The sequence below is a fragment of the Podarcis liolepis genome (assembly GCF_965112155.1).
Source record: "Podarcis liolepis genome assembly, chromosome: 9".
Lineage (NCBI taxonomy): Eukaryota > Metazoa > Chordata > Lepidosauria > Squamata > Lacertidae > Podarcis > Podarcis liolepis.
The window spans coordinates 76,385,039-76,404,996 of NC_139564.1; the positions used below are offsets into that span (position 1 = coordinate 76,385,039).

The following is a 19,958-nucleotide window of genomic DNA, read 5'->3' on the forward strand; positions in this document are numbered from 1 at the left end:
GGCCGAGGCTGAGGAAGCCTGGTCTAGGCAATGGTTGTGAATAGAACAGCAGAGCACCATGCTTAGCCTAATTAAAAATTCTGTGCCAGAGGGTCAATGCGTGGTGCTGGTGTGGCTCCTCCCCTTCCCCTGGCTGGTACTTAGAATGTGTGTGTGTGGGGGGGGTGTGAGCACACAAAGCCAGAGAGACAGAGCCATGCTGGATGACAAAGCTAGGACCGTGGGAGAAGTATTTAAATAAATCACATATCCTAAGGACACCACCGTCTCTACTGACCCTCATTCCAAGGAACCCAAGCCATGGGGAAATGCCTGGAACCCCTGGAAGATTGGAGCGGTGTGCAACAATTTTGGGGTGTTCATGCTGTGAGCCCCTCCATCCTCTGCTTAGGTTGCAGCAAGAAGACCATGCATCTTCGAGGCACCACAGTCTTTGCTGACCTTGGAGGGAGGACGGGGCAATCATATCATGGTGATCAACATCACCAGCCCAGCTATGGAAGTTTGTTTCTTTCAGAAGTAGAACAGCAGTAAGAAGGCCTGTCACCTGCTGCTATCAATCCACTCCATGAACAACGGTGCTTTCCTCCCAGTTGAACTATGGCGTTATGATACTGGCGGTTTTATTCTCAATCCCTTCCCTAAATGATTCCTAGCATGCAATTTGCCTCTTTCAAAGCTGCTGTGTCCTGGGTCTCATTTCTGGTTGGTTGCTGCCAGCTCAGATCCCATCAGCTCATACATGGGAAGTTAAGACCTTTTTACACCAATTTGCATCAACTTACACTTCCTTATATCCTTTTTTACTTTTGAATAATTCTTGTCAACAAGATTGGCCAATTCACTGCTCATTCTTGAACAAATTAAAAAGCACTAGCTTTTGGGTGCCAGTGCTTCGCCATACATCCCCAATCTTGAGAACTCTCCATTTTTTCCTACTCTCTTCTTCCTGTTTTGGATCCAAAATAGGACTTCAATTATTAACAATTTCAACATATCAAAATATCAAAACATATCATATTCATTATTTTCCCCCTTTCCCCCTCTCCCCATCAAACCCTCCCCGCCATGACTTCTCTCAGCTCCTCTCTCTGATTTCTCAACACATATTTTTCTCTGCATACTGTAAAATTGTATAAATGCTCACATAATCCGTCTACTATGTTAACCATCAATAAATTTGTGCATGTTTATTCAAAACCTGCCATGGAGTCCAATTCATTTTGTTGTTTTTTTAAGTAGTTTGTAAAAAGTTCCCATTCTTCTTTGAAGTCACAGTTGTCCTTATTTCTCAGTTTGTATGTCAATTTAGGCAGTTCTGCATAGTTCATCCATTTCTCTTGCCACTGTTCCTTTGTCAGGGTTCCTCATTCTTCCATCCTTGTGCTATCAAGACTCTTGACGCTGTTGTTGCATACATAAATAGATTCTTTGTTTTATTTGGCAGGTCTTGTCCTACAATCCCTAATAAAAATGCTTCTGTTTTTTTGCAAATGTCATTCTAAACATTTTCTTCAATTCATTATATATAATTTCCCAAAATTTTTAATTTTCTCTACATTCCCACCGCATATGATTGAAGGTCCCTTCCTTTTCTTTACATTTCCAGCATATGTTTCACCAGGGTTTTGTACATTTTTGCTATCTGTACTGGTTATATACCATCTATACATCATTTTCATATAATTTTCTTTCAGAAGAGAACAATCTGTAAATTTAAGTCTGTTTTCCACAGTTTTTCCCAATCCTCAAATTGTATGTTGTGTCCTATATCTTGTGCCCATTTGATCATGACCAATTTTACTTCCTTGTCTTTTGTTTCCCATTCTAACAGGATACTTACTATATGCACCCTTCAGCAACTTCACTTTTCCTTCTATAAATTCCTTTTGAAATCTAGAAGTGGTATAACTAAATTCTTTCTTGCTATCTTCTTTGTATATCTCATGTAATTGCCTGTAATGTAACCAACTCTGAAAATGATCTTTTATTTCCTCATACTCTTTTAATTTCCATTTTCCTTCTTCATCTTTTAATAAATCACTGTATGTAAGCCACTTCCCTTTTTTCCTAAGTGGTTTGAGCAGCAAAGCTTCAATTGGTGAGCGCCACCAAGGTGTCTTTTGTTCTATTAAATCTTTATATCTCTCCCAGACCCTCATTAATGATTTCCTGATTATATGATTGTAAAATCCTTTATGTACTTTTCCTTTCCTATACCATAAATATGCATGCCATCAAAATCTGTTATCGTGGCCTTCTAAGTCCAATGCTTCTTCCTTTTCCAGATTTATCCAGTCCCTGATCCATACCAAACATGCAGCCTCATAATACAATTTAAGGTCTGGGAGGGCAAAACCGTCTCTTTCTTTTGTATCTGTAAGTATCTTAAGAAGAAGAAGAAGAAGAAGAAGAAGAAGAAGAAGAAGAAGAAGAAGAATAGTAGTAGTAATAGTAGTTTGGATTTGATATCCTGCTTTATCACTACCCGAAGGAGTCTCAAAGCGGCTAACATTCTCCTTTCCCTTACTCCCCCACAACAAACACTCTGTGAGGTGAGTGGGGCTGAGAGACTTCAAAGAAGTGTGACTGGCCCAAGGTCACCCAGCAGCTGCATGTGGAGGAGCGGGGACGCGAACCCGGTTGCCCAGATTACGAGTCCACTGCTCTTAACCACTACACCACGTTGGCTCTCTTATGTTTAATTCTTGTCCCCCCCCCCCCTCATAAACTTGGAAATTTCCTTCTGCCATCTTTTGAGGCAATCATCTTTCACCATTACTGGGACTGTCTGAAAAAGGAAGAGCATATTTGGCAAAACATTAATTTTTACCGCTGCTATTTTTGCTAGTAGGGATGTGAGGGCGATCTCACTGTGACACCTGTCACCCCACTGATCGCCAGGGTTGATTCGGCTGATCTGGCTGGCTAGGCGGGTGTCCCCTTCCTCCCTCACTGCTCCATGTGTGTCCCTCCCGAAGAGGACAACCATCCCAGATAGAAGGAGTGTACCATTCTTCAGTCAAGGGTATACGATAGCTGCGCTCCCCTGCTAGAACCCCCAAACAAGCTCAAGGTCCCATTAGTGCTAAGCTTGCTCAGACACCTTTGGTGAGATTTTATCAAAAGCTTTTTGAAAAACACTTTATGTAAACCACTTAGAGGTTTTTTTTATGATTAGGTATATGAGTTTGACTGGTATACACATTTTGTGTTCATTTGTTTGTTTGTTTTAATCCAAATGCACAATGTCTACCAGTTCACCCTTGTCTACATGCTTGTTGCCACTTTCAAAAAGCTCTAAAACCTTAGTGAGACAGAACTTGTAGAACCCAGGCTGATTCTTACTGAGCAAGACTTCTTGTTCTATATCAGGGATGGATAACCTACATCCCTCAAGGTTGTTGGACTCAAATTCCCATCAGTGCCATTCAGCACTGCCAAGAGTTTGTGGAGATGGTTCCAATGGTTAGAGATGGTGGGAGTTACAGTCTAACAGCATATGGAAGGCCTCAGATTCCTCATCCCTATTGTAGATGGTTCCATTTTGTTTAATAGCCAGAGATGTCTCTTTAATGGGGGTTGTCTGGAGGATGTTTCAAGGGAACACTGATGGTTGGTGGCTACTAGCTAACTGCTCCGGTGGGATGCTGAGAAACAATTTGAGAGTTGGAATGTAGTCAGCCAAAGAGACAGATGTCTGAATTTGCTGGCAAGAAACAGCCTTGTGAGGCTCCAATGAGATGGTGTTGATTATGGAGGAACTGGCGCTGCTTTCAGGACCCTGACCAGTCCCTCTTCTGCACATCATCTGAGATCATCTGAGGAGCTCCTCCCGTGTCCTTTTCTCTCCCGTTGTGCTCAACAGGATGTAGCTTTGTGATGTGACTAGTAGTGCTGCCTCTGAAACGTTTCTCCACTTCGATAAGTCAGGAGCCAGGATGATGTCTGTGTGATATCTATGTATATTGTTATTTTCACCCCACTTCTCATTTCATAAACATATTTCATTTTTCTCATATTGCTGTATCCAGTATACATGGGTGGGGAATGTAAATGTAAAACACCGTAACAAATAAAGGATATAATGAAACAAGATCTTAGACATATGTCCTTCACCAAATAATCAATTAAACCAAACGTAATACTTTTCTATCCAGAGTAGCTCACCCTACTTTTCTGACTGCTCAGAGGCTGATTTGGTGTTTTGTAATGTCCGAATGTAAATGGAGGCACATAGCTTAAATAGCAGGCACCCAAAGCCCATTGCTCTCACTTCAGATCTGTGGAGAAAGCCAGCACCTAAGAGGCTCACGGAAGCCAAACTCGGACCTCTGTCCCGCTGGCCTCATTTGCACATCAGGTTACATAGCTAACAGTTACGGTGAAGGTGCCAACTCTGGCTGCTTTGATTCTTCCCACTCTTACTGGGAGGAAACAAACCATAAGCCAAGCCTTTCCGTTTGCTTTGCTCCCAATGAACCATGTTCTGTAGCCAAGGCTTTGTATGGTTTGTTGGTGTGAAACAAAGCAGGATCCCTCGTTGGCTAAGCCAGGAACTGTGGCTTGTTTCCTTTGCCCACAACAACTCAGAAAGTTGTGTCCGTGTACTTTACCATGACATGGAAAGTAGACTGCTGTGCTTCTGAGCTTTGAACAGTCATTCCAGTTTGTTTGCAGGTTGGTTATACAATAATGGGCACTCATCTTGCGTTCATCCTCATTTGCTCTTGGGGTGTTTACACATGTTCCCCTTAAACATTTGTTCATCCCATCCTTTTCCATGCATTTCCCCTGTCACTTTCCAAACTGCAAAATGCCAGCTTTTTTTAAGTGAATTTGTTACACATGGGCAACAGAACTCTTCAATCCTAATCCAAGCCTAAAATTTTCACTCCTGCGAAACAGTGACCATCTGGAGGTGCCCTGTATCAGTTTCACTGCTACTGCAATCTATTGTTCTTCTTATGTAGAGCCACCTTGCTTTCCCCCAACCAATCCTGATGGGTCATCTCCACAGAGCATCAACTAGCTCTTCGCTCTCATAAAGGGTGGAGACATATTACTGGGGCAGGTATTGCCTCAGGCAGCCCAGACCCGTAGGAATCAGTTAGGAAACCCATAACAACATGTTTGCTTTGTGTTAGTCTGTTGTCTTCGAACAATCAGTGTTTTGGCTGAAACAGGAAAGGACTATAAGTCAGGTGTGGTGCATTTTGTAGAGACAAGCATCAGAGGAACAGAGCACCCTGTGAAATAAAGAGGACTCCCACTCTGAAAGCGTTTTAAGTAAAATACTATTTTAATAGACTGTCTTTGTGCCTACAGAGAAAAATCTGCAAGTTCCAAACATACCTCCTCCCATTTCTGTAAAAGACCAAAATAAAGTATTTTGCATTCAATTCAGTTTTTCCAGACCTGAATCCCACCTTTAACCGCAGCCTGTTGCATGGCGTCCACTTGATTTATTTATTTTATTATTTTGACTACATATGCCTGCACCTGTCTGACTCTTTCTGTCCCTGCCTTCCACTTTTTCCTCATTTCCCTCCATGCTATGGACTATCCATGCTGCCACCCCCTGTGCCTTAAGACTTTAGCCTAGGAGCATTCAGGCATTTCCTCTCACACCCAGGTCCCCTGGTGTCTGAAAGACCCTTTGGTTCAACCTGCACATGACATAAACCAGGGGCTGGAAATCTGGGCTTGCAGGAGCTGATGGACTGCAACTCCCATCATCTCTGGCCATTGGCTATACTGGCGTAGACTGATGGGCGTTGGAATCCAATGACATCTGGGGGGGGTGCCAGTTAGCCAGCTCTGTGCTAACTGTGGTCAGTGCCAGCCGGGCATTTTGCTGCCTGAGGTGAAGGACAAGAGCACATTCTGCCATCTGAAGTCAGCTGGACCAGCAGTTGAATCTTACTTCTGCACTGGTGAGCGGGCAGCATGAGGGTCGCAGGGCAGGCTCCACACAGCCCTCCAACCTCCTACCCTCAGTATCTGCTGCCTGTGGCAAACACCCCACTCTGCCTAATGGTGTGGCTGAGTACAAGGATGATCTGCAGCAGGGGTCCCCAAACTTTGTCAGCAGGGGGCTGGTCCACTGTCCCTCAGACCTTGTGGGGGGGCTGGACTATATTGGGGGGGGTGAACAAGGGATGGTGAGTGGTGCGCGAAAGGGCTCCAGAGAGGGGCGGCTTTAAATGGCGGCTGCTTGAGAGGTGCGCTCAGTCAACCATGGCTCCTGTGTCTTGCGAGTGGCAGGGGCTGGTGGCGGCGGCGGAGGGATGATGAGCGGTGTGTGAAAGGGCTCCAAAGAGGGGCTGGCACCAGCAAAGCCCAGCCCTCTTCCTCCTCTAGGCAGGGTGGGGAGAAGCCAGGAGAAGGGAGGGAGGGAGGAGGTGCCGCCGCTGTGTGAGGGAGATGGAAAGAACATGCATGCTAGCGATCCATGCAGTGATTCCCGGACTGTCTGGGGGCTGGATTTAGAAGGCAATTGGGCCTGATCCGGCCCATGGGCCTTAGTTTGCTGACCCATGATCTGCAGTGAGCCTTTGGTTCTCGTGCTCCCCATTCCCCACTCCTCCAGCACAGCCACAGTGGGACATCTAATCTCTAAACTGAGCTTAATTTCAGTTCGTGCAAACAAGATAGCTTCTTAAACTATGGTTTGAAGCCAGCTTGCCTCTGCAAAGCACCAGCGGCAGCCTGCCAGGTTCAGACAACATGGCAAGCTGTAGTGAATCTGAAATGGAAGCCAGCGCTTCCAATCGTCTCCTCTCAACCCCGAGAGAAAGGGCAGCACATGAGGCTAAGACTTGCCTAGACTCATTTTTGCAACACTAAGCTTTGCTTTAGCCCCCAGTGCACACTTCCTACTGAAGAAGGTTGCCAAACGACACAGACCAAGCCTGTGCTTGACAGGCTGTGCATGTTCCTGGGCTCCTACTGTGGGGGAGATAAATTGTGCTGAAAAAAGATATAAATGTATGTGAGCTGAAAACAAGTGTTTTTACAGAATTATAGAGTTGAAAGGGATCCCAAGGGTCATCTAGTTCAACCCCCAACAATGCAGGAATCACAGCTAAAGAGTCCTTAACAGATGGGCACCCAACCTCTGTTTAAATGAAGTTAATAAAGAGGTAACACTGAAGATGGAGTATTTTGCTGAAAAGTCCGAAGAAATGAAACTGTTCCAACTTTAAAGGATGCCTAGAGGGGTGATCTCTCCCTACCTGCTGAGCACACATGGGATTCTCATGACCTGGAGGCCCACCAGAGCCCTGGCTGGATTGTATTTTGGAAGCCATGTAAGGGCAGGCATTTGGGGACGGGGGTTAAATGTACAGTTGTTTCCTAATTGTTTTTGCCAGTTTTCGTCAACACCTCACTCAGCGCCAACACCCAGGCTAAAGTGTCACATGGGATATAAGCCCACCTTAAAGAAGTTGATTAAATCAAATAATGATTTTATGTTATCCCCGCCCTAGTAAAAATAAATAAATAAATCCTGCTCAAATGACTGGACTTTGAAATTACACTTGTGGAACTCAAAAGAGAGTCCAGCCCGGTCAGTGAATAAGCAATCCTAGGCCTCGGATTTACCCCTTTAAGGGCTCACGTCAATTGAGTGGTTTTGGAACAGCGGCTGCAGGAATAATCCAACAGTCCCCACCACGCAAACAAAGACAAATATCCAGAGAAACAGTCTGTCCACTACCATGGCAACATATTTCCAGTCTTCAATGACCTAGAAGAGAAAAACTCAATTAAATAATTTAATGACTTATCCATTGCATAAAGTGCCCAAGTGCCTGTCCCACTGTGCCTCCCTTGCATGGTGTTTATGGAACTTACGTTCGATCATTTCATACTGATGAATTTTAAATACCAGCTAAGAAGTAATCTGGGAATCAGTCTGAGGCTCCAGAAGATATGAGGGTCAGAAAGGCACACTGCTTAATTCAGCCTCAAGCCTAGAAGACCACCTTACGAGGGTGATGGGGGGGGCAATGTCATGTGCGTGACATCAGGACATTGGGAGGAGCTGGGGGGGGGCTGAATACAGCAGCTGCACGGCTTCAATGGCTGGTGGTTCCTCCTCCTCCAGGTGCCACCTCCGGTGGGAGGCTGTTTTGACCCTCCAGGCCCCATCATTCCTGGCCTTGGGCTAAGAGGGCCGCGGTGATAGGAGTTGTAATCCAAGAACACCTGGGGATGCAACATTGAAGAACGCTGGCCTAATCCGTATGCTACAACCAGGGGTGCCAACTTGAATAAAATATTGTGGGGGCCAGGTAAGCCCTGCCCCACATAATCGATCACATGACACAGTGCACCCACGCCATTTGAATGGGAATACCCTATAACTTTCTGGGGGCTCGGACCCCTCAAATATTTCATTTTGGGGGCTCAAGCCCCTACGCCCCCCAGGAGTTGGCTCCTATGGCTACAACCATCTTTGTTTAAAATGGGCAGTTCCACAAAACCAATAAAAAAGCTTTGTTGAATTAGGTCAATAAAGCCATTGGGGCCAAACTTTTACCCCATCATGGACCACTTGCAAATTGCTTGTGAGTCCATCTATGACCCCCAACATATTTTTTTCTGCCTGTTGTAGCCATTGCAATGCAGCATGCTAAATGAGGTATACTTTTTTACTGAACAAAATGAAAGTTTTTAATTCTAGCTCTAGCCCACTGGGTCCCAAAGAAGAGCCTGGAGGCCCCCATGCTGGAGAAAGCAAGATAGGAGAACATAAGAAAAGCCTGCAGGATCAGGCCCATGGCCCATCTAGTCCAGCACCCTGTTCTCACAGTAGCCAATCAGATGCGCCAGTGAGAAGACTGCAAGCAGGATCCGAGCCCAAGAGTCCTCTCCCTTCCTGTGCTTTCGAGCGTCTGGCACTCAGAAGCATTTAGTGTCTCCAACTGTGGAAGCAGAGCACAGGCTTTGTGGCCAGTAACCATCTACAGCCCTCTGCCCCATGAATTGGTCTAATCCTCTTTTAAAGCCATCTATATTGGTGCCCTCCTGGAGGAGGGAGTTCCATAGTTTAACTCTGTGCTGTGTGTCCTGAATCTGTCCAGGGGGAGTGGGATTACCTATGGGGCACCAAGAGGCAAGAGGACCGCCATGAACACAAACCATCATGAACGCCCAATAAGACAGAGGCCCTCAAATTGCCTGAGATTTCTAGAGACTGTGGGATCAGGTGTGGTGGGGAAATGAAAGGTTCCTTGTGCTACTTACAGTCTCATTGTTGTCCTCACTTCTCATGTGGTCTGCTATGAAACTGACTCCCTCAATAGCTTCCTGGACCTCAGGAGAAAACTTTGCCGATGACCGTAGCCTGACATCCTGATGGCTGCCAATGTGATCAGGGTTTTCCGTCAGTTTCAGGTCGTATTTTTTGGCTGAGGCTGTGTTCACAAAGTAAGTGGAGGAGCCCTTATACAGGTCCGACGGGTTGCTGCCAAACGTGTCTGCTTTGCTCCTCTTGCTGCCGGACAGCCTTTGCCTCATGGAGTTATTCTCTGGGCGCTTCATGAACAGGAAGTTGGGCAGCCTCTTGAGGAAGACCACCTTCACCCACGGAGGCATCGCATGGGTGCTGGGAGACCTGTGGTGCACATTCAGCACGCAGACACTGGTCACAATGGAGAACGTCACCAGGACCATTGTGAACATCAGGTACTTCCCAATCAGCGGGACGTCCAGTGATGTTGGGGGTACGATTTTGGAGATCAGGAGCAAGAACACAGTCAAAGCGAGCAAGACAGAGATGCACAGCGTCATCTTTTCTCCACAGTCTGACGGCAGATAGAAGACGAGGATGGCCAAGGATGTTATGAGCACACAAGGGATGATGAGGTTGATGGTGTAAAAAAGAGGCTTCCGTTTAATGATGAAGTCGTATGTCACATCCACGTAGTTTGGGTCCAAGGGGTTCTCAGTTCGCCGCCCCGGGAGCGCCACAATGTCCCATTCACCACTGGGTGTGAAGTCATCCATGCTGGCCGAGCCGGTTTTAAGGATCATGTCGATTTCGGTGTGATCGTAAGTCCATGACCGGAACTTCAAGGTGCAGTTTTGTTGGTCAAAGGGGAAATGCTTCACTTCGATTTTGCAGGCGCTCTTGTAGATGGCTGGAGGCAGCCACAACATGCTCCCGTTATTCTTCACAATCACGTTGGTGTAAACAGAGACTTCATATGTTCCATCAGCACTAAAGGAGTCAAGAAAAATGTAACTATAGAAAAGGACTTGTGGGTTTCAAAGCGCTGCTAAGGCCAGCCAGTTTTTGTGACCTGAACCAGCCTGGACAGCTCAGTTGGTTAGAGCATGGTGCTGATAGTCGGTGGAAGAAGATTGGAAGAAATTTAAAGACTATTTACAGAAATACTGCAAAATTAATGAATGTTAGAATGATATCAGAATGAAGTTAAGTGGTTTAAGCAGCAATGTTATAAAGGTGTATGTAAAAATGGATTGTAAACAAGTGAGAATCCAAAGTTATAATAAATTATGTTAAAGGACTAAGATAAAAACAAAGAGGGAAAGAAATTGCTGAATTAACTAACTGAATTGGAATACAAAAAAGGGAGGCGTGAGGAGGTCACAGAAACAAGGAAATGAATGTTTCATTCAGTGGTGAATGGGACATTGTTTCCTGCTTGGCAGGGGGTTGGACTCGATGGCCCTTGTGGTCTCTTCCAACTCTATGATTCTATGATTCTATGAATGTAAGGTATGAAAGACTGATGTATTTTTTTAAGTGTTTTTTATCTTTTTTGTATTTTGTATTTTTTCTTCTATTTTTATTTTTGTCTTTCTTTTTCTTCTTTTTTAATTCATGTAATTCTTTTCTTTGAAACTTTAATAAATATCATTTTTAAAAAAAACAAATAGAGCATGGTGCTGATAACCCCAAGGTTGAAGGTTCGATCCCAGTGAGGGCCAGCTGCATATTCCTGTATCTCGGGGGGTTGGACTAGATGACCCTCAGGGTCCCTTCCAACTCTACAATTCTAGGAGTCTATGATTCAAAACTAATTCCGATAATAAAATATTGGGGCTTTTGGACAATGAAAGACCATGAAAGAGCCCATAAATAGTTGGTGTTTCTGCTTATCCAGATTCAGTACCAATATATTACAATGCCATCCCATCCCCACAGTCATGAGGCAAGGAAGTAAGCCACTCATCATAATAATTAGCTGGCAATGCAAAGTGACTTACAATATTTTAAGTAGAAAACAAACACGAACGTAGATTAAAACCAGCATTAAAAGAAAAATTTAAAAGACATTTTCTTCTTCTTTTCAAAACAAGATTAAAACATTCCACCTGTCATGCAAAAAATAAATAAATCCATGGATAGATGTCTTGCCTGGCACCTAAAGGCATGTAACAATGGAGCCAGGCAAGTGTCCCTGGGCAGAGCGTTCTGTAAGTGGGGAGCCACCATAAAGGGCCTTGTTCTCATGCTGTTGCCTCAGGACCTCCTGGGAGGGGAGCGTGGAGAAGGGCCTCTGGTGGCAACTGAAGGGTCAGGGCTGGGGGGGGGGCAGTCCTTGAGGTATTGGGCTTAGCTCAGGGGTGGGAAGTCTTTTAGGCCCAGCAGGCAAGAGCCTTATTGGTCTCCCCCCTGCAGGATGGTTTTGAGCAGTGGGTGGGACGAGCAACTCAACAAGCTTCCTTCAAGAGTAGTTCCAGGGCACCTGAAGTGCAAGGCTCTTCCCAAGCGGCAAGCCTGGGGCTGAGAAAGCGGACTTCTGCAGGACTGGCTGCATGATCCATCAGGATCCACGGGTTATGTATCTGATCTGGCAGGATTTTACCCAACACCCATCAGCTGAGAGGTAGGCTAGGCTGAGAGCGAGCCCACGGGCCCACCCAGGGAGAGCTTCATGGAGGAGTAGAGATTCGAACCCTGGTCTCTCCCATCTAGTTCAGTATTCATCTAGTCCATCTAGTTCAGTATTCTTGACACTGACTGGCAGCAAAGGACCTCCGAGATTCCAGGCAGGGGAGATGCCAGAGGAGGCGGAGCCTGGGACTCCTGCGCTATGGCCCCCCACCCCCAGGCCGCCAGGGTCCCCCCTGAATTGCGGGGGGGGGGGCGGGTGTCAGAGGAGGCTCAGGCTTTCTATCCACCATGGCAGGAAGCCTTCTTTTAAAAAAAGGGATGGAATCTGGTCCTAAGTCAGACATTTCCTTCATAGCGCCGAGTTGTACAAACTTACTTGTTGTATAGAACAATGTCGGGCAACCAGACTTTCTTAGCTGGTATTCTCAGCTTATTGATGCCTTCGTACTCCGAGGGCTCCCAGGCTAAGCGGTAGTCCGTCCATTCCTAGAAGCAGGACACAACCCACACTTTGAGTCGCTGTTCCCATTGCACAACAGACTTCCACAGTTAATTGTTTGGCAGCCTTTTTGTACAAAATACAATTAGAATCACACACACACACACATACACACACACACACTCCAGCTGCTGCTGCAACAACATCATCTATTTAGTTAATTTTACAAGATTTATATAGCGCTGGATTGTAATAAAACCAGTTTACAAAAGAAAATACTTTAAAAACTTTTAAAAATATTCAACACATAAGTAAAAAGCATGCCAGTGTTCAACATGTCTGAATAGCTCCCCCCCCCCCATTTTTAGAAGGCGTACAGGGGAGGCACCTGCCTAATGTCAAGGTGCAGGGAGTTTTCAGTGCTGCCACACTAAAATACTGATTTCTTACAAATGTGGGGCCAGTTCCACAGGTGTAAGTGGTTGAGTAGGCATCTAAGTACATAAGACTAATAAGAACATAAGTCACTCCCTCTCCTCCAAAACGTACAAATATACTTTGAAAGAAAAAGTGCTCTGTACATTTATCTAGTTTAAATAGTGAGAAAAAACAGTTATCTACAACAATGCGATGGGAGCGGAACAGATGCTGTGAACCTTGAAATCTGTGCCAAAATGTGGCAGATAAGCAGCTTCCCAGCCCTGCAAATCTATGATTGCAGGATTCACTGTGATTCCTCAGAGCACCGTCCCATTCACAACTATTCAAAGTGCACTCAGTTGAGCTGGAGTAGCTACAGTATGTATGATAAATGGCTATAGGGAAATGGTTATAGGACGGCAGCCTTCAAAAATAAACCAAGCTGGACGTCATAGCAACCTTCCAAATTCTCAGATACCAATATGATGAGAGGATGGGTTTGTAAATTAATAGAGCAGAAATTATGTATCCACGGGATGCTTACTTGATTGAGCCAGACGTTGGTAGTCATGATCTGTTCACGCTCATTCTGAAGAGAAAGAGAAAGACACAGAAAATCTATGTGGTAAACAGTATCTTAATTGGATCCATTCATTAGGCTTGAATACCCTTCCCTCCATCCTCTCTCCTGAACCTAGAAGGCCACTCAGGTAGAAAGCAGCAAGGCAGTCAGTCTCCCAGTTCCCTTGGGGACTTCAGAAGGCCAGCCTGTATTGTAGCACAAGCTTTGATGGACCACTCTGGCCACTTCCTCTGAGGCAGAATTGCATTTTTGCATCCCGTCCGTGAAAGTTAATGCTAAAATAAAGGTTTCCTTTTAAGGCAGGCCTTCATAGCCTGTCATGTTGGTCCAGATGTTGTGAACTACACCTCTGGGGAGATGGGCATCATAGTCCAAAACATCTGTAAGGGTGGCCCAGGGGACATTAAATCTTCTAGAAGCAGACATGATTCTATGTGGAGTTTATTCAGATTATTACAAAATAAATGTGGCAGTAAGCCTTGGAACATCTGGAAGAGGCTAAGTGGCTGGAGGTGGAAATAAACCACAGAGGAGAAATTGGATTAGAGAGCTTTCTGATGAACCAGGCTCCAGGCTCTTTTGCTAGGCAGATTTCTTAAATGAGAAGAAGGCTCATGGCAACACAGAAATTGGAAAATTAATGGACAAGTCGCAACCTAAAAGGCTTTGGCAGTTGCTGTGCTGCTGTGCTACTCTTGCACCTCTCCTGGGACAGGCGGGGAAGGGAAATCCAGGAGGAAAGGAAGGAGGACTGGGTGGATTCTGCTAGGGTGGGAACCTAGGAGCACAAGAAGAGTCCTACAGAACAGGAACACATGAAGCTGCTTTATTCTGAATCAGACTCATGGCTCCATGGAGCTCAGTATCGCCTATGCTGAGGGCAGGGCCTCTCCAGGGTTTCAGAATACTGGAGATGCCATTGGAGGTTGAGCCTTCTGCTCTACAGCTGAGTTGGCGCTCTTCTGAACAAAAGAAAACCCTCAAGCGCCAAAGCCCATCTAGTTCAGCTTCCTCTTTCTCGCCAGGGCCAGTCAGATGCCCCCATGGGAAATCCAAGCAGGGCCTGAACGCAGCAGAGCTCTCCCCACTTGTGATCTGCAGCAACCTGTATTCAGAGGAGGCACACTAGCAACAGAAGGAAAACATAGCCATGGGGTTAGCAGCCATTAATAGCCCAGTCTGCCATGAATTTGTCCAATCCATCTTTTAAAGCCATACAACTTGGTGTCCACCACTGCATCTTGTGGGAGCAAAAGCCATAGTTTTCCTACGTGCTGCAGGAAGACGTTTGTCTGTCCTGAACCTTCTAATATTTATTTAGGGAGTATTCAGGGTCCTAGATGCTGCAGGACTTGACGTTCAAGCAGATTGGACATTTCACTAAAGTTGATTAAAGTCTCTCTCCTTTCTGTCACTCACTTCCAATAAAATATTTTCAAGATGAATTTATACATTTAACCCACAGAGGAACTGATCTCTTTCCACACAGCACTGCCATTCAACTGGTCAAGAGCTGGCCCCCCCCCCCCGGAACCCCAGTTTGCAACATGAGCCCAGGTAGCCATAGAGCACAGAGACAAAGGGGGGTTCTTGGGGGTGGGATCCAGCACTAAAGTGGGTGGCTAAAGGGGGAGGGAGTAGGAAAACTGCATAGCTGCCGCCTTTACTCCGCAAAGTGGGATGTGCTCTTGTCACTCCAAGTCATTGTACCAAGGAAAAGAGAGATCAGCTGCAAAGTTAGCAGGCATGGCCTGCCTTCATATGCAGACAAGACCAGAGGGCTGCAGGAAGCTTCCTGAGAATTCAATGAGACTCATTCCCGGCCGCGGCGTAGCAGGAGAGACATGTGGCTTGGGCACACGGCAGACCCCCCTGTGGTAAGTGGTTGCCCAGTTCGCCCCCCTCCAGCTGTGCTAGTGACTCCCAGGTTACTGTGTTCAGGATGGCATTGTCTCCTCTGGTTCACAGCAGCTCTCCAGGGACTCAAGCTTCTTTTCACATGTCTGCTCAACCGCAAGAAGGCTTAAGTCAGGACACATCAAAGGATGTTCTTCTTTACACAGCACATAGTTAAACTACAGAACGAGGATGGCCACCATCTTAGATGGCTTTAAAAGTGGAATAAAAATGTTCCTTTTTAACCAGGCCTTTGGTTGAGATCCTATGCCCTTTTAAAACTTGGGGGGGCACTATTGGGTTGTTGTTTTTATTTTTATTATGTATTTTTTGTTTGTTTTTATAACTTGATTTTATTCTGTGAACCTCCCTGAGACTCCCTTGTATAGGGTGGTATATAAATTCAATAAATAATATTAATAATTAGATGAATTCATGGTGGAGGGGGTTATTGATAGCTGCCAATCAGGATGCCTCTGCCTAGGTGTCCACAGCTGGAGGCAGCCATGTTGCTGGAAGCCACAGGAAGGGGGAGGGCTCTTGCGCTCGGATCCTGCTGGCTGGTTTCCTAAAGGCAACTGTTCAGACACTATGAGAACAGGGTGCTGGGCTAGATGGGCTATGGGCCGGATCCAGCAGGCTCTCCTGATGGTCACTGGTGTCATGAATCCCATGGATACGCCATGGAGAGGCTAGTCCAGTGTGGGAGACGAGTGAGAGGTACTCACAGAAGAGGCTGACCCAAGGGATGGTGCTAGTGGGACGGGGAGTGAGACCCAAGTGGAGTCTTATCTGGAGGAGGGTCCCAGTGGTTTAGGAAAGGGGGGTCTGGATTATGGGGGTGGGCCTAGTGGTCTGTTAAAGGAAAGACCCATCTCTGTAATAGCAGACACCTCAGGTGCTACGTCACTGTCAGTGAAGAACTCTCTTCTTCAGACAGGTCTCTGAGAAGAAGTCCAACCATGGCCAGACTTCACTGGACCCCCTACCCCATCCCACCCCCCGTCTCCAGGGTTGTGGAGGCAACAGTGTCAGTGTGTGCAGACTCTGCATGGCCAGCCTTCATGGAAGAGTTCCCACGCGCTGGTCCAGTCCCAAAGCTCATGATGTGACCTACACAGTCGTAGATTTTGCTAGGAAGGAGCGATGGAAGGGATGCTCAGACTCACCACATTGATGAGCTGGGCCAGGATAACCTGCAATTCTATAACGACCAGCTGTGAGGAGTTGAAGGCAGGGCGGATTAAGTTGTTATAGCGAGATGTGTTCAGGAGGTGGTTCATCAGCCTCTCCTCAGCATCAGCTGTGTCGCTTCCTATAAAACAGGAAATGGCAACCGGGTCACAAAATGGCAGCACTGTGCCGCCATTCCTCTTGCTTGACTTCAGAGAGGATTGGATTGAAAACACATTGGGTAGGAGATTTATGTGACGTTTCTAGATCCCATAGTAACTAGGTTTCTTCCCCCACACGATAAATAGGATTCAGTTTCTCGGTGGACTCATTATAGGTCTATTCTATGACTTTTTGAACCCTCTAGGAAGAACAGCCTCAAAAGCAGAATGACTCTAAGCAGAAAGCAACCATTTTAAAATTAAGAGCAAGCACATCAAATGGCTGGACGGTTTCATTCCTTCACAGCCTTTGAGTAGAAAATTTAACCATGGGGGAAGAAACCATAAAACACGTCCCCATCACACACACACACACACACACACACACACACACACACACCCAGCAACATAACCTTGAGGTGGTGGAACAACATTTTGCATGAAAATTCGTGTAATGAAAGCTTGATGGGAATCGCAGGCTTGGGAGAGAGCTTTAGAGTCCCGAAGCAGCCAGGGCAGGGGCGCTCACGTCTTCCATTCCGAATCCTTCCCCACTTGCTTAGCCCTCTTCCTGTCTACTTCTTTGCTGTTAAAATACCCCCAACCACTGAAGCCTCTCCCTGCCCCCCCCCCGCAGCTGCTTTACCCTTTCCCTGCCAATTTCTTCTCTTTCAAATGTACCAGTACCTGCCCAGCCCTCTTCCCCACTTCAGCTGCACTAATCCAGGCAAGGTCCATGGGAGAATATAATCTAAGAGCCAGACTTTTTATAAACTACCAATCCTATTCCACCGCCAAATGCTATTTTCTCCTCATTTTGTGGCAAATAGGGACATGCCACTAGATGTCAGCAGTAGGTTGCTTTGGAATATATATTTTTATGTTGGCGCCTCAATGGTGCCCAAAATTCATGTTGTTCCTTCAATCAGTGTTAAGGTCCTTCCCCTTACTACTACTACTACTACTACTACTACTATTACATAAATTAAGTCCTGGGCACATTATATTCTGAAAGCAAAATAACCCAAATTATTGCCATCACTGTGTCAGATTACAAATTATGGCTAAATCTCTGGTTATTCCCACCACCACCAATCAATATGTGTGATTGGTGGTTTCCTTTCGCCACAACAGGCTAGCAACTTTTCATTCAACCAATTAACATTGTCACCAGGGGGGCCAACCCTGTTCAAGCAGCCTATGAAAATTATTTTAAAAACACAGCAATTCAGTCATTTAAAAATCTGAATTAAAATCACTAACTGATACTGATACGTTTCCCCTACAGCTGGTTTAATTATGCAGCAGTTTCAGTTCCACAGAATACACTTATCTAAGGATTCAAAGTGAGTCACTAGACCTGAGTCAATACAGCAACCACATGCCCACCTTGGAAACAGAATCAATTTGTTTCTTGTGAAGTTGGCAAATGCATTTACAGGCTCTGCAACATTGCAAAAACTACATGCAACTTCTTTTCTCTGTCTTCTACTTTAGACTGGCTAATGCCACTCTCCCTCACTTAATCCAAATGTTTATATGATCAGGATTCCTATTTGCAACAAGCAAGGATTCTTTGCTAGACTTTACGTAATTCCAGATTTTCTTTCTCCTTCTCTATGTCAGGAAAGAACAGGGAGGAAATGTAAATTTTAAGATGCCTCAAGGTCTTTATTGAATGCCATTGTTATTGCTTCTCAGGATGCTCTATTAGAACATGATTTATTCATGTTGCCTAAATGTTGCCTACTGCACTCTAGCAAAATCATGTCAGCATCGTGCCCGAGGCAAGTAAGATTTAATGGATCCTCACTTTAAAAACCTAAGTCATTTTTTAAAAAACGAAAACAGAACACAGAGAGAGATATTTGTTTAGGTCAAAAGTCAGCGTTCTTTTTCTCTTTTTGTTTCAGCCTTAACTCTCCCCTCCAGACACATGCGATGTTTTATCGACAAAAAGTCCCTGTGCATAAATTCAGTAAACGAAGCACAACTTGGGTAACGAAACAACGCCTTCCTTTTTTGGAAGGACAGCAAGATCCATCGCCTAGTGAAGTCAGAGCATGTGAATTCGAGCCAGTTTGCTCCCTTGGAATCTGGGAGAACAAAGAGGGAGGCTGGGGATGGGGTTATCGAACAACATGGCTAAAGTAATACCCTATTAAACGCCGCTCTGCGCTGAGATGCTACGGAGACATCTCAATGCGGGAGGAAAATACCTATGCTCGGATTTTCAGCCGGGGGCTTGTTTTTACCACTTTCGCAACGATCAATTGCTTCTCGCTTGCTCAAATAAAAGGGTTGCAAGACCTCGAGCGTCTTGCTTCTGTAATTCCCATAAAGTGACAGGAAACTCCCCCCTGACATCTCCCCTCGACTCAATGCCCAGCCGAGGCACATTTGTTGGTCGTTCTGCTTTGGCACCCGTTCAGTTAAGCAGGTCTGTACTACATGCGGGTCTTCCTGATCCCATCGAAATCCTGTTCCGCGTAAATTGTGCTTCAACTTTCGTGCACCCCCCCCCCCTCAAAGAAGCAATCCTGCCTGAAAGTTAGAGAAGAACCTTCGTTTCCCAAAGAACGGCTTCCCTCCCCCCCCCCCCGCCTTCAAGAATAGCTCCAAAGCTCCCGTCCCTCTGCAGGAGCTGCATTGGAAAGAGAAGGCAACTCACCGTTGAGATAAAAAGAAAGCCCGGCAAAGAGAGAGAGCCAGTTGATCTTCCTCATGGCAGTTGCAAGAAAGGAGGGGAGCCCTGTTCTGAGGGGGGGCTCAGCCGTCAGGGCAGGACAGGCAGGGGGGGAAAGCAAAGCACCGCGGAGCTCCCGAGGCGCCCCGAGCAGGGAGGCTGTAGGACCCAGCAGGGGAGCCGAGATCCCTCCCTCTCCGCAGCTGCTTCCAGAGCCGGAGATGTGCAGGAGGCATCATGATGTGCGCGTGTGGGAGAAGAAGGGGGAAGCCACGTCGACGGGCCACTGAGCGCCCTTGCCCTGGACCAGCAAACGGGCCATGTGACCAGGCTGCTTTACAGGGGTGGGTCATTAGCTAGATGCAATAGGGGGGGGGGAGAGAGAGAGAGAGAGACAGAACTGTGGGCCAAAGCAGTGCGTGTCCAGGCAGCCCTTGCCCCCAGCACCACTGCAGGATAAACGTGGGCATCAGGCCTCCCCCCAGCTCACCCACACCCTCTCAGCTGAAAGGAAAGCAGAGAGAGCGGCCTCGTGGTTCAGGGGTGGGGCACATGCTTGGCATCCAGAAGGTCCCGGGTTCAATCCCTGCCCCCCCCCCCCGGGTAGGGATGGCTCTTGGCCATGATGGCTGGGCTGTGCCTCTACAGCGGAATACCTGTAGAGCGCTGCTTTTGTGCAGGATGTCTGACTAGCCAGGCCATTGGCGGATCCAGCAGCCTTTTCT

At 46.3% G+C, this 19,958-nt stretch overlaps 1 protein-coding gene across 1 annotated transcript; it reads right to left on the reverse strand.

Annotated features, from left to right (window-relative positions):
* Nucleotides 1-5,280: 5,280 nt before the first annotated feature.
* CHRNB4 (cholinergic receptor nicotinic beta 4 subunit) lies at nucleotides 5,281-19,558 on the reverse strand. Its single transcript, XM_083460221.1, has 7 exons — nucleotides 19,219-19,558; nucleotides 16,383-16,528; nucleotides 13,279-13,323; nucleotides 12,252-12,361; nucleotides 9,256-10,231; nucleotides 6,328-7,753; nucleotides 5,281-6,200 (listed from the first exon to the last, which is right to left on the reverse strand). The coding sequence occupies exons 1-6, from the start codon at nucleotides 19,271-19,273 to the stop codon at nucleotides 7,613-7,615; spliced, it is 1,473 nt and encodes a 490-aa protein (XP_083316347.1). The 5' UTR covers nucleotides 19,274-19,558; the 3' UTR covers nucleotides 5,281-6,200; nucleotides 6,328-7,612.
* Between the last annotated feature and the right edge of the window lie 400 nt (nucleotides 19,559-19,958).

Bases quoted from the DNA above. Each gene is read 5' to 3' on its own strand.
- CHRNB4 (XM_083460221.1), bottom strand. From the start codon at position 19,273: ATGAGGAAGATCAACTGGCTCTCTCTCTTTGCCGGGCTTTCTTTTTAT. The intron at 16,529-19,218 runs GTGAGTTGCCTT...CCTGTTTTATAG, and splicing joins GCTTTCTTTTTATCTCAACG to GAAGCGACACAGCTGATGCT. The intron at 10,232-12,251 runs GTAAGTTTGTAC...TGACTCCTTTAG, and splicing joins GACATTGTTCTATACAACAA to TGCTGATGGAACATATGAAG.